The sequence below is a fragment of the Crocodylus siamensis genome, chromosome 8, assembly GCF_052110815.1.
Source record: "Crocodylus siamensis isolate JL-2025a chromosome 8, ASM5211081v1, whole genome shotgun sequence".
Lineage (NCBI taxonomy): Eukaryota > Metazoa > Chordata > Crocodylia > Crocodylidae > Crocodylus > Crocodylus siamensis.
The window spans coordinates 41,467,942-41,481,539 of record NC_143402.1 but is presented as its reverse complement, the minus strand read 5'-3'; the positions used below and the strand labels follow the sequence as shown (position 1 = coordinate 41,481,539).

The 13,598-nt window shown below is 47.9% G+C and overlaps 1 protein-coding gene across 3 annotated transcripts in view; it reads right to left on the bottom strand.

Moving 5' to 3' along the window:
* ZDHHC9 (zDHHC palmitoyltransferase 9) overlaps nt 1-13,598 on the bottom strand; it is a 43,881-nt gene that overhangs the window by 11,444 nt on the left and 18,839 nt on the right. For all 3 annotated transcript variants that reach the window (XR_016444022.1, XM_090061713.1, XM_090061715.1), the window contains exons 3-4: nt 4,010-4,170; nt 3,279-3,437 (exon numbers count right to left, since the gene is read on the bottom strand). Coding sequence is in view for 2 of the 3 variants with exons in the window: in XM_090061713.1 (XP_089917839.1) it covers nt 3,279-3,437; nt 4,010-4,170 (320 nt within the window). In the remaining variant the exon portion in view is untranslated. The remainder of the gene's footprint in view (nt 1-3,278; nt 3,438-4,009; nt 4,171-13,598) is intronic.

Here is a 13,598-nt window from a genome sequence, read left to right as displayed (position 1 = left end):
AATTTAACCAAGGCCAATTTATACCCAACAGTTCTTATGCCAACCTTGTCCTTTAGCTTAAATGGCTCATCTCTTTCCCTGATGTTGCTCTCCAAGATACATAGAGTACACAATCAAATTCCTTCTCAGCTTTTGTTCTGCCACATTAAACAAGCCACGCTGTTCTAGTCTTCTTTCACATAACAGTCCCTCCATTTCTCTGATCATCTTAGTTTCCCTTCTCTGCACCTCTTCCACTTGGAATTCTTTTTATGAACAAAGGTCATAAGAGTCAAAATAAGGGTCAAAATCTTACACAGCATTCCAGAAGAAATCTCCCAAACTTTCATGGTAACATGAATACTTCCCTTTTCCTACTGGAAATACCTAAGCTGGACAATGGGCAAGGAGCTTCTCTTGGTAGAAAGTACCTTTAGATTGTGATGGGATTAACCCTTCAGGTAGGCAGGATCCTTGGAGATGGAAAACACTTTCTAACTTGCTCCTCCCTGATGGAACACAGAAAAGGCTTCCCCCTTGAGCTGCAGCCTTTGAAAAGTGACAATTCCAGTCCAGACTGACACTTCCTGCTACAAAGAGAGTTTCAAGACCCCCTCCCATCTACTCTAGAGTGGGAGGGTAGCTATCACTGCAAATCTATATATAGCACCCTGGTGAGAACTCATGCTCTAGTGAGACTAGAAAAAAAAAAAGGGGCTGGAACAGCCCCTCCATGGAAGACAGAGCTTCAGAGGCACAAGAATGAGTAATTTTCAGACTGATATTTGGCTCCAGAGATGTGCCTTCAGCACCTTTCCAGTTATAGCTTAGATGTTAGTTTCCAATATTAGTTTCCACAATCTTCATTGCACCTACTGGACATACGTGTTGTGATGCAGTCCTTAATGATGTGTTTATATGCTATTTTCCCCCAGGAGCTGCACCATTCAGTACACAGGATGGTCCTGCTGTGGTGGTGAGGTTAGGGAAGAGCTGTTCAATTTCCTCATAACCAGGGGCCACATACAGAAATGGTGTGGTCCCTGGGCCACACACTGTGCCATCCATATGCTTCAGGAGCAGGCCTCTAGGAGTTCTCCCCCCCTCCTCACCACACAGACAGTACTAGCACCACTCTAACACTACCCCCCAATGTTGCACAAATGGCGCACAGACCCACCACATGACTATGGAAGGTAGAGCTGCACAGGCTTCACGGCCTTATGCTGGCCTCTCATGGGCTTCACGTGGCCTGCAGGCTGTCAGTTGGACTGCTCTGAGTTCAGATATGCAATGAAGTGCACAAGGAAACTTTCCACTCCCTGTGCCTGTAGAAGTATCAGCCTTACATACTGCAACAATGTTGTGAAGATTAATTAATCTGTTTGCAAGGCACTAGATGCTGCAGTAATGATACCAAAGAAAAACCCATGCAGAAATTAGTAATGGTCTTCAGAGCAGGATTTCCATAATGTGCAGTAAACACAGGCGCAAGGCCACTCACTGGCAACCAGGATAAAATAGTGAATAGTTGCTCACATAGTCCACATGGCCAAATTATGCACTGAAAGAGGCAGGAATCCTATGGAAAATGTATCATCTGTTGATTAATCATTTGCATACACACAAGTGGGGAAATTAGAGTTGAATTAAAGGCAGGCTTAATTGTGACATTTCCTCATTTTTGATTGCACTTTTGGACTTCATAGCTTTAACTTTGTAGCCTAAATTATATATTTTTCTTTAACTTAAGTTTCTTAGGTAACATCTTAAAGTCTCTAAAAAAAAAAAGTCATCCAAAAAACCCTAGAAGTTTAGTCATGAAGCAAGTTTTGGAAACCCAACAGGGTCATCAGCAGGGTTGGAAACTTTTGATCCATCACAGAACCCTCTGCCATTTGAGTTAAGGTTGAAACTGACACAGCATAACGGGCTGTCATCCTCTATGTACCAGCACTCTGGGGGTGTTGGTGGAAACTAGACATCAATGCTGTGCCAGTGGGTTTCAGATACTTGTTGACAGCACAGGATGGCAAAACTCAAAACCCCTAGTTTCCATTCCGGGTCTGGACAGACCCAGGTCTGCAGGTAGACCCTTCTGCAGCATCTCTTCTAATCTGTCCCTGCCCCAGCCAGATCTCCACCCAAAACCAGACACAGTCTCCATCTCAGGGATCCTGGTTTTCCCTGATAAAAAAAAATACCAAATTCTCTGCTAACCCCCCCCCCCAAAATCTGTGATTAAGATTAAAGCCCCTCACCCCCACAGCTCCCCCAGCCCCACTGGTGCCCCTCATTCCCCACCCACAGTCTTGCTGGTGCCCTTTACCCCGCACCCACAGCCCCTGATCCCCCAGCTGCCAAGGTTACAGACCTGGGTCCGCAGACCCCTGCTCCCGCTCCCCCCCCGCTGTGGACTCGGGTAGGCTGGCTCCCCACCACCACATGCACTCCCAGTGCAGAGCAGCAATGAGGAGACCCCTGCATGGCCCCACTATCTCCACCTGCACTGGGTCATGCCCACTGGGCTGCGGAGGCCCTGAGGGAGGGAAGCAGGACGAGGGCCCAAGGCTGCACCCTGCACCTGCCCTGGGTACAGATCTGGGGGGGGTGGTGCAGGTCCCTCCTGCCCCCTGGGAGTGCATGGAGCAGCAGGAAGCTGGCTGTCTTCTTCCTCCTCCCCCACCACCCACAGCCCCATCCTGCTCCCTGCTGGGGCCCTGCAACCATGCACTGCAGCCCCGGGCCCCAAGCCTCACCACTTTGAGTCTCTCGTCATCCCAGTATCCAGTCCCAGTCTCAACTCCGTGCCCAGGTTCTTCATTTAATCTTTCTCCCCTCATGCCTCCACACTACTCTCCCTCCCATGCTTTTCATCCAGTTCATTTCTCCCCCTACACTCTTCCCCTCAATCTTTACTATAATCTCCCTCCTAGGAGCCCAGTCTCAGTCCAGAGGTTCCCACTCTAGTTTCCCTTACTAACTCCCAATCTCATTCTCCTCTACCCTTCCCCCACCTTGGTTCCAGCCTCTCCCCACTACCCTGGCTTCCAGTTCAAGTCTCAGGTCCTTGTTCCCTTTCCTTTCACCAGAGTGGCTTTTATTCCCTCTGCATTCAGATCAGACCCCTTCCTCCTCCACAGTAGTTGTGTGGCCATAAGCTCTCCGCTTACACAGGATAGACAGAAAACAGCCCCCCCGTACTATGCCAATTCCTATGTCCCTGGTGCTGCAGCATAAGGTATGGCTGTTACTCTGAAGTTTCCCACTGGACAGAGACACTGGGCTCTTTTCCTCACCCACACAGTTGTCACAGATGCTGCAGTGTGAAGCACGGGGAGGCCGGAAGATCTTGCATGTGTAGCAGTACTTCAGCTTCACAATCTGGTTGTTGATTTGGAAGTTTTTAATACGTGGGGGTGGGCGCTGGCCCTGAGGCACACTTCCATTTGTCGCCTCTGAAAGCAAGAGCAAGTCAGGCTCAGGACGGTTATTTTAGGAACAACTGCCATCCCATCCCATCCCATCCCTACCATGAAGGCCAAGAGAACCTGCTGTGCCTAGAGCCAATAGCTGCAGCTGTGCTCACTGAATCCAAAGCCAACCTCAAGTGCGTGGGACCTGGAGTGAAGGCAAATTACTGCTAAGATAGGCCTGGGCCTGTGTGCAGAATGAGTTGCAGTCATTCCCCTCCCCAGCTCCTGCTCCCATTCCCAGTCAAGAGGCATTCGCGTGCTGCTGCAGGAGGAGAGGAAAGAAGCCATATGAGTTTGTCCCCTCATTTGGGCCAGGCACACAGCACTGGCACATAAAAGTAGTATTTCTAGTGCACACTCCCTCAGCCACCCCATACCGCTGTTGGGCACTCATCACTTATCAGGTCAGCAGGAGACATGATGTCAACACACTCCTGACACCAACTTGATAGGCACCAGGCACATACACACACCCTCCTACCCCAAGACCAGCAGGGAAGGTACACCAGCTCCACACCAACACAGACTCTGCTGCCTGAAAGCTTTCCACTCACCAATCTCCATTTCAATGAAGGCTGCCTCATCAGGCAGAGCTCTTGGGATCACCCCAGGATCACTGAAGCTTGTCCGCAGAAGTGTGGCCATTGCAAACAAGAAAAGGACCACTGCAAAGACAGGGATGGCTGGAGACAGCTGAACTGCCAGGTATCGACACCTGCAAAATGGGAAAGCCAGGAGATGCTGAATCAAACAACAGGCCGAGGCAAAAATAGCTCCTCAAAAGACAAGGCATTGGACCCCAGACTCAGCCATAGGAGAGATCTCAAACTGTTCACACAGGCTGCATAAATATCTCTGGCAGTTGCAGCAACTACTTATGTGGAAAGTCTGGTTAGTAGGGGTGTGTGAAATGGGCTGCATCTGATTTGGATTTGGCCCGAATTGGGGACAGTGATTTGATTAGTTCATTTGGATCACTGTCCCAATTCAATTAGGCCAAATCCAAATCTGAAGATTTGATGCCAATTCAGAGAATCAGTGATTCAGCCACAGACACAGCTTTAAATGTTTTTTCTACACACTTCGAGGTACCAGGTGCAGCTTGTGAACGCTGGGATGGCGGGGTGGATGGCATGTCCCACAGGTGCCCCCCCCAGACTCAGGAGGCACCAGTCACTGAGACAGGGGATGAGGGGCCCCTGCGTGCTCCTCTGTGGACCCAGAAGTAGACTGTTAGTGCTTTTGGTCTACTTATGGGTCTCCTGCTCAGCACGCTGGGGACCCCCCCACACTCCCGTGGGATGCTCCATCTGCCTCACCATCTCAGCGTTCATGAGCTGCCTGATACTTTGAGGTATGTAAAAAAACCATTTAAAGCTGTGTCTATGTCTGACTCATTCAATCTCTTCAAACTGATTCGGAGGGTTCCGATCGTATTCAGAGATTAAAAGGTCTCCCGATTTGAGTTGGAGATTCAGCCACCAAAACAGGCAGAATCTCCGCTGAATCAAATCAGCAACCGAAGCTTTGTATAGCCCTACCGGTTATGGAGGTACTGTTATGGATTCTTAAGCTGGCTGTAATGCAGGAAATGCATTTTGCTCTTTATTTTGTTTCTGAATCACACAAAAGTGGAGACAAGGGCAACCAGAACCACATAACCATCCAGCTCTTTCCACAGTTTGAGAATCTCCGTTACACAGGGGGGCTACACACTCAGAGGTAGTATTATTATTATTTAGATTCATATTATGTCTAGAAACAGAAGCAATTAAAATGGGACTATTCCTAAGAGAAAACCTCACAGGGCTCTGTCCTTTTAAGAAGGCAGAACGTTTGGGATTACCGCCCCTGCCCAAACAGTTTTGCTTCCACAACTTGGAAAGCAATTCCTGCAACATTAACTACAGCCTGTACCCACTAGATCTGGATTCACTTCTAAACCTTTGAAGTTGTTGCTGAAAAGGGCTTTCAACCCCCCCGCAACCTACAGATACAGGATTTGAAACTTCCACAAGGATTATAAAAGCAAATAAAACACTCACTCAGGAAAAGTTCTCCTTCATACACAACCACCATAACCATCTTGACCTGTCTGGGATACCACCACTTTTTGTCATTCTTGTGGAAGAGGCCACATCTGCCTGAACTACAGGAGATTAAGGCCTTGACTACAATAAGATCTGCACTAGAGTAAGGACATTGGTTTAGTTATATTGGCATCAGTGCCCTTTCACCTTCCTCTATGTAAACCAGCTATCCTGGTACAAAACAGGGCTTGGCATAAAAAGAGATGCAACTTCTGAAGTCCTTTAAATGCAGCAGCATTGCCGTGCTTCTCCCCTTGCCTCATGGCACACAGGTGGGTGGGGGGAAGGATGAGCAGATCAGAAAGACTGGATCAGAGCACTAGAGGGTACTGGAGGATGGAGCCCTCCTCATCATGCTCTATACAGTATTTGCATGTAACAGGAAACATTTCATTTGCAAATAGTAATGGTTTCATCCAGGGTTATTTCTGGAGCACTTCCGCCATTTTCAGAGCACTTTAAAGGGTGTGTACACCTTTCTGCTTCCCCTTTGAAGTGCTTTAAGTGTCACATCCAACCACACCCTCAAACAAATGAATCTCAGCTTGGTAATGATGTGGTCACATACTACAGGTTTTCTTAAAATAGCAAAGACTAATTAGAGGAAATCTATGCTGTCAGCCTCTAATTGGGATTGCATCCCTGAAAACAAGGATAAGGCATTCAATATATCATGCATCATCCTTGGACATCTGCAGCAAGGAATTCCCAGATTACTACAGCTAGACAGGCTATACTGAAGGACCATGTGAACTGAGAATCATGTTATGTTGTTGCATCAGGTGTAGGGACAATGATTTTCTCAAGCAAAGGACAAGGCACTTTTCATGTCCCTAGCTTGTACTGCCATACTTAAGAATGGGCCATGAACAAGAATAGCCAGCACCTCAAAGTATCAAAAATGTTTTTCCAAACCAAAGGGGCATATATTGTAGTCTCCAAGTCTCAAAAGGGCTTGTGTCCCCCCAACAATCCCAAGGCTGGAAGGTGGGGGTAGCTCCTCTGACAGCTCACAAAGGGGAGCAATGAGCCAGGTGCTTCTGAGATGTCCACTAGAACTCTATCCAAGTACTTGGCTGGAGTGAATATACCTACATGGCAGCACATGATGCAGGAACTATTGTCTGCTTTTACATATAGGAAATGGAGACACAGAATATATAAAATGAAAACTAGTCACTATCTCCAAATAGTTTAGTTTAAATCAATCTGGCACCTTCATGGAGGAAGAGTCCAATAAACAGTGCCAATAGCCCATTGTCTTGACCCTTCTTTTCCTTCTTCATTCCATGCAAAGATTTCATTTTGTCGCAGTATTTGTCAGGGAAATGCACTGCAGCATTTCAGTGCCTTGCAGAGGCAGATATGCAGGAGGAACTCCTTCAGACATACACAGCCTAGCCAAGCACACATTTTGATTGTAAACTGTCACTTTCATTAAAAAGCTAAGCATATAGGCATGTATTTCAATAGGAGAAACATGAACTCTGTGGACAAAACTCTGGAACACCCTTAACCTGCCAATGTTAATGTTTATTGTAAAATTTTTTCTGAAAGAATCAAAGACTAGCAAATTCTGTTACGAATAAGTTTCATTGCCACATCAGACTAAACTGGCAGGACAAGCTCTTTGTTTATGGAATCGCAGCACTCCCTGTATGGGCTTCCAGCAGGATTTAAGTGTGATACACTGAATTACACAGAAGCTCCTTCTACCACTTAATCCAATGCATTTGCCAAGTGCATTACACATTTATGGGTATTTGCTGGACAGCAAGAAAATGTTGACTTAAGGTTCTTGAATTCAAACTTCCTTCTCAAAATCAGGAAATAAGTAGGTGTACTGGTCAGAGCCTAGCAAAGTAGAGACCTGGCAAGTTCATCTCCTTCGGAAGAATAGGCAAAACTGTGCGCCATACTAGAGACAAGAATTCTATTCTCTGCCTGAAGTGACCTTGTATAACTTCCCCTTCTCCCTCCCCTTCATTTTTCAAATACCCAAGAATGATAACTGCCTCTTCCTTGGTCAATAACTGTTATGAAGTAAACAGAAATATTAACTTCAGGCTAGCAGAAGAAAAAGACTTGAATTGTTTCCTTGCTTAGTCCTGTGCAACCTCCCCCAAAGCACAAAACTGCATGATAGAAAAGGGCCCTCACTTTTGCACTACACGGGAATGTAATTCCAAAGAGACTCCAATCATCTGCGCAACAAACAAATTCAAATGACCTTGTCTCAACTTGGTTTAGGAAACTACTTTTGAGCTTGGCACTAGACCTCACCAGAAGCATCTCAGAGACACCACTTCTAACATCTCTTCTGGCTTCAGATCCCCATTAACTCCTCAGCTGCAGACAAAACACTCTATAAGAGTATAAAGAGTCATTTGTAGAGTTTAATGAGAAGAGAATTTAGATGACCTTCCATGGTCCCTTTTAGTCATCTGTTTCTATTCTAAGACTGAACTGTCACAGAATAGAAATAGAAATGATATGACAAGACAGGGAACTCTAATCATACCAACCTGTATGACAGGTAGTCAGATATTGGGGTTTCCAGGTTGGTCTATAAACACATTTCTTGCAGCATGGAAGGCATCTGTAATCCCATACTTCAGGCTTCTGGCTACTTGTCAGTTGGGGTCAGGAAGGAATCTTTCCTCCTCTCATTAAGGCTACCAGTTTTGGGGGCAAGGAGAGTACACACTTTCCTCTGAAGCACCAGGATATTGGCCACAGCTAAGGCTAAAGGGTTTTGACTGGGGGGGCACTGATACTTGTGCCAGTACTAGGAAACCTAGAGGTTTCTGGATAGAGGGTCTTGCTATTCTACTCAGGGTCACACAAATCACCAAGTCTAGGGACAAGGAAATTCCTCCTCCCTCCACAAAAAAAGCAAACTGCCACAGACTCTTGGGCTTTCTGATTTCCTCTATGGCACAGCACATAGTTCTTTTCCTAGGGTTTTCTGAATGTGTATTAACCAGCTATTTCTCCATTACTGCAGTGGCAAGACATTGACAGCATCTTGGGCTCCTCTGCATTTAGCTATGGCATGTTGTAAGGTGTTCTTGGCGTTTAAAATATTGTTCTTGAAGTTGTAGGTGAATGCAGACGTGATCTGGAGACTCCCTGCTTGGCTAATAAGTTCCTAAAAAGGCAGAGGACTGAACTCCATGGCCCAGAAATCCCCTTTTGATCATTAACCATATAATATCACGTCTTCCCTGAACCTTACTAAGTCCTTGCCTTGAAATACTTCTTGTAATACTGAATCATAGACAAAAACTACAGAAGAAAAAAAATCTTGCTACATTTGCATTTGCTGTCTTTCAATTTCATTGACTCCACTTGGCATTTTGGAGCAGAGAACAGAAACCTCCAATTTCTCTTCTCCAGACCACAAGTTTTTGGCACACTTATTATGAGGTCTCAAGTAATACCTTTCCCAAGGGACAGGAATTCTGATCTTTGCACTCTTCATACAAGTTCCCCCTGCTCTCTGGTCATTGTTGGTTGAGTCTACCTAGTGCTGCAGTGTCCTGTCTGAGGGGGTGACCAGCGTAGCAGTAGAGAGAAGCCCCACAACAGTACAAAGTTCTCTGCTAGTCCACCCATCCTTGCATTCCAACGTCGTGTGTGCCAGCTGCAGCTGCAAATTAAACAGAAGTCTCCACAGACCTGTTCCAAATCACATGCAAGTCTCTCTCCCAAGCAGATACAATTAATTTGGAATCTGGTAAGGTTGGGGCTGGCAATACAGGGCGCACAAAACCACTAAATCTGTCTGGCCTGCAGAGCCAAGAGGCTTCAGTGGTAGGAGGCTCCACTTCCCCACCCCCCAAAGGCTAGGCAAAAGCAGCAGTGGTTGGTTCACAACACCAGCACACCTCAGACTGGAGCTGGATTACTCCAGCCCATGGTTTCAAAAAGTTGCCAACTACAGATGTGAAAAATCACAAGCAGAGTTTTGACCCCAGAAAGAAAAAAAAGCCGAAGAGGGAGAGGAAGAAAGAAATTGCTTGGGGACTCTGCTGCAAATCTGTGTGTGAAAAGAGCTCAGGCAGCACAACACTGTAAAGCACAGCTAACAGATGAATTCTTCTAAGTGGAGCTTGCATATTCAGACTCGCAGGGATGTCATTTGGCCCCTCTTCATTTTAAATATCCAGCAGAATGCACACATGCCCCTCTTAATCCTTTCCTCTGCGTTTCTGAAAACACTTTTTGACTACTTCCAAACCTTCTGACATGTCCTCAGAGCGGGGATTTTATAGGACTCCTAAGGGGGGGGGGGGCGCGGCAGAGGCAGGGAATAATGCAGAGGCCACTTTAAAGAAACTTCTGCATCAAAGAGTTTGATATGAAGCACCCCAGGCACAGAGGTGGAATTCTGGGAGGCCTCACCAAACAGACATTAGGACTAAAATATCTGATCCAGATACCAAAAAGTAAGGATCGGGAGTTCTGTAAATGAAGCGTACAGTGCTTTATATGGCATCTTTGCAGATTTCAACTGGAATAAGCCTAAGGCTTGTTCAGGGAGGACACATCGCTCTGGCAGAAAGTGGGTTCTGATGTTGGTCTGAGGCAGGGGTTGGTAACCCCTGGCATGCATGCCAAGTGTGGCATGCAAGGACATTTTGCTTGGCACATCACAGTCAGTCCCGGTTCCGGGTAGCTGCTGCCAGCAACAGAGCCTGGGCGGCTCCCAGCAGGGCTTGCAGCATCCCAACTAACTGCTGGGAGCAGCACAGGATCCCGGCTGGCAGCAGCTTCCCAGAGCTGGGGCCGGCTGCAGCCGGGAGGCACCAAACAGCTGTGCCGGACTCCGGAATCAGCTCCGAACCAACGCATGCAGGCATGCCACAGAGCAAGTGGTGGGGAGGGGCCCCGAGACCCTGTCTCTCCTCCGCTCCTGGCACAGAGGTTATGAGCCTGGCACAGCTGTTTGTAGCCAGCCCACTACATGCGCCAGTTTGGAGATGATGCTGGAGCCTGGCACAGCTTTTTGGAGCCTCCTGGCTGCAGCTGGCCTGGGCTCTGGGAACTGCTGCCAGGCAGGATCCCGGGCTGCTCCCGGCATTTAGCTGGGACACTGCAAGCCCTGCTGGGAACAGCTCAGGCTCCAGCAGCTACCTAGAGCTGGGGTAGCTGCTGACAGCCACAGAGCCTGGGCTGGGAGGCAGGGGCATAAGCAGGGCATCCTGCCATGTACCCCTTGCCCCCATTTTGTTTTTCTGCCATACCGGCACTCCGGCACCTTCCGAGGTAGGCATTATGGTGTTTTTCGGCTCACAGGCCAAAAAACATTGCCTACCCCTGGTCGGAGGAATAATTCACGCAATCCTATTAAGCCTCTACTCTGTTTGGCTATTTAGATGAGGAGTGAAGAAATACTATGACCTATACAATTAATTGTATAGGAGAGAGATTACAAAAACAATTTGAAAAACTTCTTTAGATGCTAAGAATACTTTGGCTTATTACATTAGTAGGATCAAAGCAAGTAATATTGACTTCCTTTTATTAGGGTAAGGCTAGAAAAGGGCACTGGTAAAATGAATTATTTGGCTGATGTGGAATCAAGATATTGTACTACCTTGGGAAGAAATCCAGACCCAAGTTTACTCCTGTGAAAGATGAACAGTAGGTCTGTCATGAGGGCAAGTAGTTCATGTCCTGATCTGGCTGATGGCATGGCTATTCTAAAAATACTCAACAGAAAAATAAAACAACCCCCCCCCCAAAACAAAACGCAGGCTCAAAAAAAGTATCACGAACTGCATTAAGGCCAAACTGATATCTAATGATGGAGCCAAGTCCTTTACTGTTGGAAATATATAAAAACTCATCCCCTCATAAAAATCTGACTGTAAAACGGGCAATGATTAAAAGATTTGTGAGCGTGTGATATGCTGCTATGAATACTTCCAGAGAATATAGAAAGATCTGAAAGCTTTAGCCACAGAAGAATATAATCAGAATAACATCAATGTATCTAAGTTTCTTACTTATCCAAGTCACACATGTAAACCACTAACATCAGAGTATCTATCTTCTTACTCTTTTCCACCATTTGTCAAAACTTGCTGAACCTCTAAAAGGTACAAGGTTTCAAATGCCTATACCGCATGAGAAGTAGTAAAAGCAAATCTCAGGTGACAACAAGGCTGCAGAATTCAAGACAGTACGTCAAATAACAATGAAAAATACTTGCACATTCCATCAGATACATGTAAGAGATCTATTCACCAGTCTTCTGTCACACTAAAGGGGTTATCACACTCGTCGTCATGGCTGAATCCTATCTTTATCACCCTTGGTATGAGGCAGTGCAGAGTATTACCTAAGACACTAACTCAGGAACGGGCAATTATTTCAGCTGGAGGGCCACTTCACAAATTTTGGTGAGCTGTCGAGGACTGCATGGCTAGCCCTACCCCCTAGTCGCCATCTTGTGGCCCTAAGTCCCACCCCCTAATCCCTACTCTTGGCCACTGGAAGTCCCTCCCTTTGCCCCCCAGAAGTACTGCTTTTGGGAGGGGGTAGTATGGCTTTGGAACTGGAAGTTACACTTGGTCACGTGGTCTATGCCAGGGCTAGGCAATGTTTTTTGGCCAGAGCGCTGAAAAAACCACAATGTCTACCTTGTAAGGTACTGGAGTGCCAGCATGGCAAAAAAACCAAAACTGGGGCAGGGGGTATATGGCAGGATGCACTACATATTAATACAGTTAATCATAAATATTTCTTTTTTATGGTAAGTGCCCGGTTTTCTAAAAATTCTAAACCTGGTGACAATAAATAAAACTTCAGAGAGAGAGACAGAGAGAGGCGCGCGGGGAGAAGCAGGCGCAGGGAGAGGCACTGCAGGTAGGCTGGCCTGGCCGGGCCCTTGGGGAGGTGGCAGCTGGAGGAGAGGAGTGGGGGCTGTGCCAGAGCTCCACAGATCTGAGCCACAGCTGGGACCCCAGCAGCACCTAAAGTGGAGTCTGGCCCACACAGGTCCATGGGATGAGGTGCAACCACCCTGTCTGCGAGAGGATGCTGCTTGGCAGGGGCAGGACGTTGGGCTTGGGGGGCTCCCAGCTCAGCCTCTGTGCACACTGGGCTCAGCATGAGTGGGGTGGAGTCCCTTGGGCTGAGACAGGAGCTCCCGGGGCTCTGTGAACAGCTGCAAAAAGATGCGCACTTACCTACATTGGCCTGGCCTGCCCAGTCCCAAGCAGCCCGCAGCTCAGCTGCCGCTTCTCCTTGCTGTTGCCAACTCAGCTGGGCCTGTCACATTCTGAGCAGCATGCAGGGCAGCAGTGGCTGGGCCAGCTTTGCTGCGTGGGATGGGATGGGCCTGGCAGGGTCAGCACCAGCGAGAAGCAGCAGCAGCTGAGCTGTGTGCCACTTCCTCGCATGCTGCTTGATACAGGCTCAGCCACAGCTTTACCTCTCTGGTGCCAACCCGTTCTGAGTGGTGCAGAGAAGCAGCACGTGGCTCAGCCAGTGCTGACCCGGCTGGGCCTGTCCCATACCAAGTGACACACAGCAAAGCTGGCCCAGCCACTGCTTCGTCACATGCTGCTTGGGAAGAGATGGACCTGGCCGGGTTGGCACCAGTGAGGAGGAAAAGCAGCTGAGTGGTGCATGCTCCCGCCACCCCCTGGGGCCCCCGCTGCTTTCCGCAGCAGCTTCCTTCTGCCCCCCCCACTTTCTTCCAGCTTGACCCCAGAAGCACCATGGGGCTTCTGGGCACTGGGCTGTTCCAGCAGTCCGTTCCCCCTGCCCACCTGCATCCAATCTTACCTTACTTTCCACTTAGACGGAGTGGGGACGGGGGACGGGACACACCACGCCAGGGTCGCAAGGCCAGAAGCCACAGAGGCTTCTAGTTTGGAGCTGAAGGTGGGACGGGGAAGGGAGTAGGGGCTAGGGGCGGAGTAGAGCCAGGCTCCTGCTGCCACTGGCTGCCTGTCATCTTTGAGAGGCAGTGAGGGAATGATAAAAATTAATTTTCTAACATTTTTAGAGGCCCCACGGGCCAGACAGAATGGGCTGG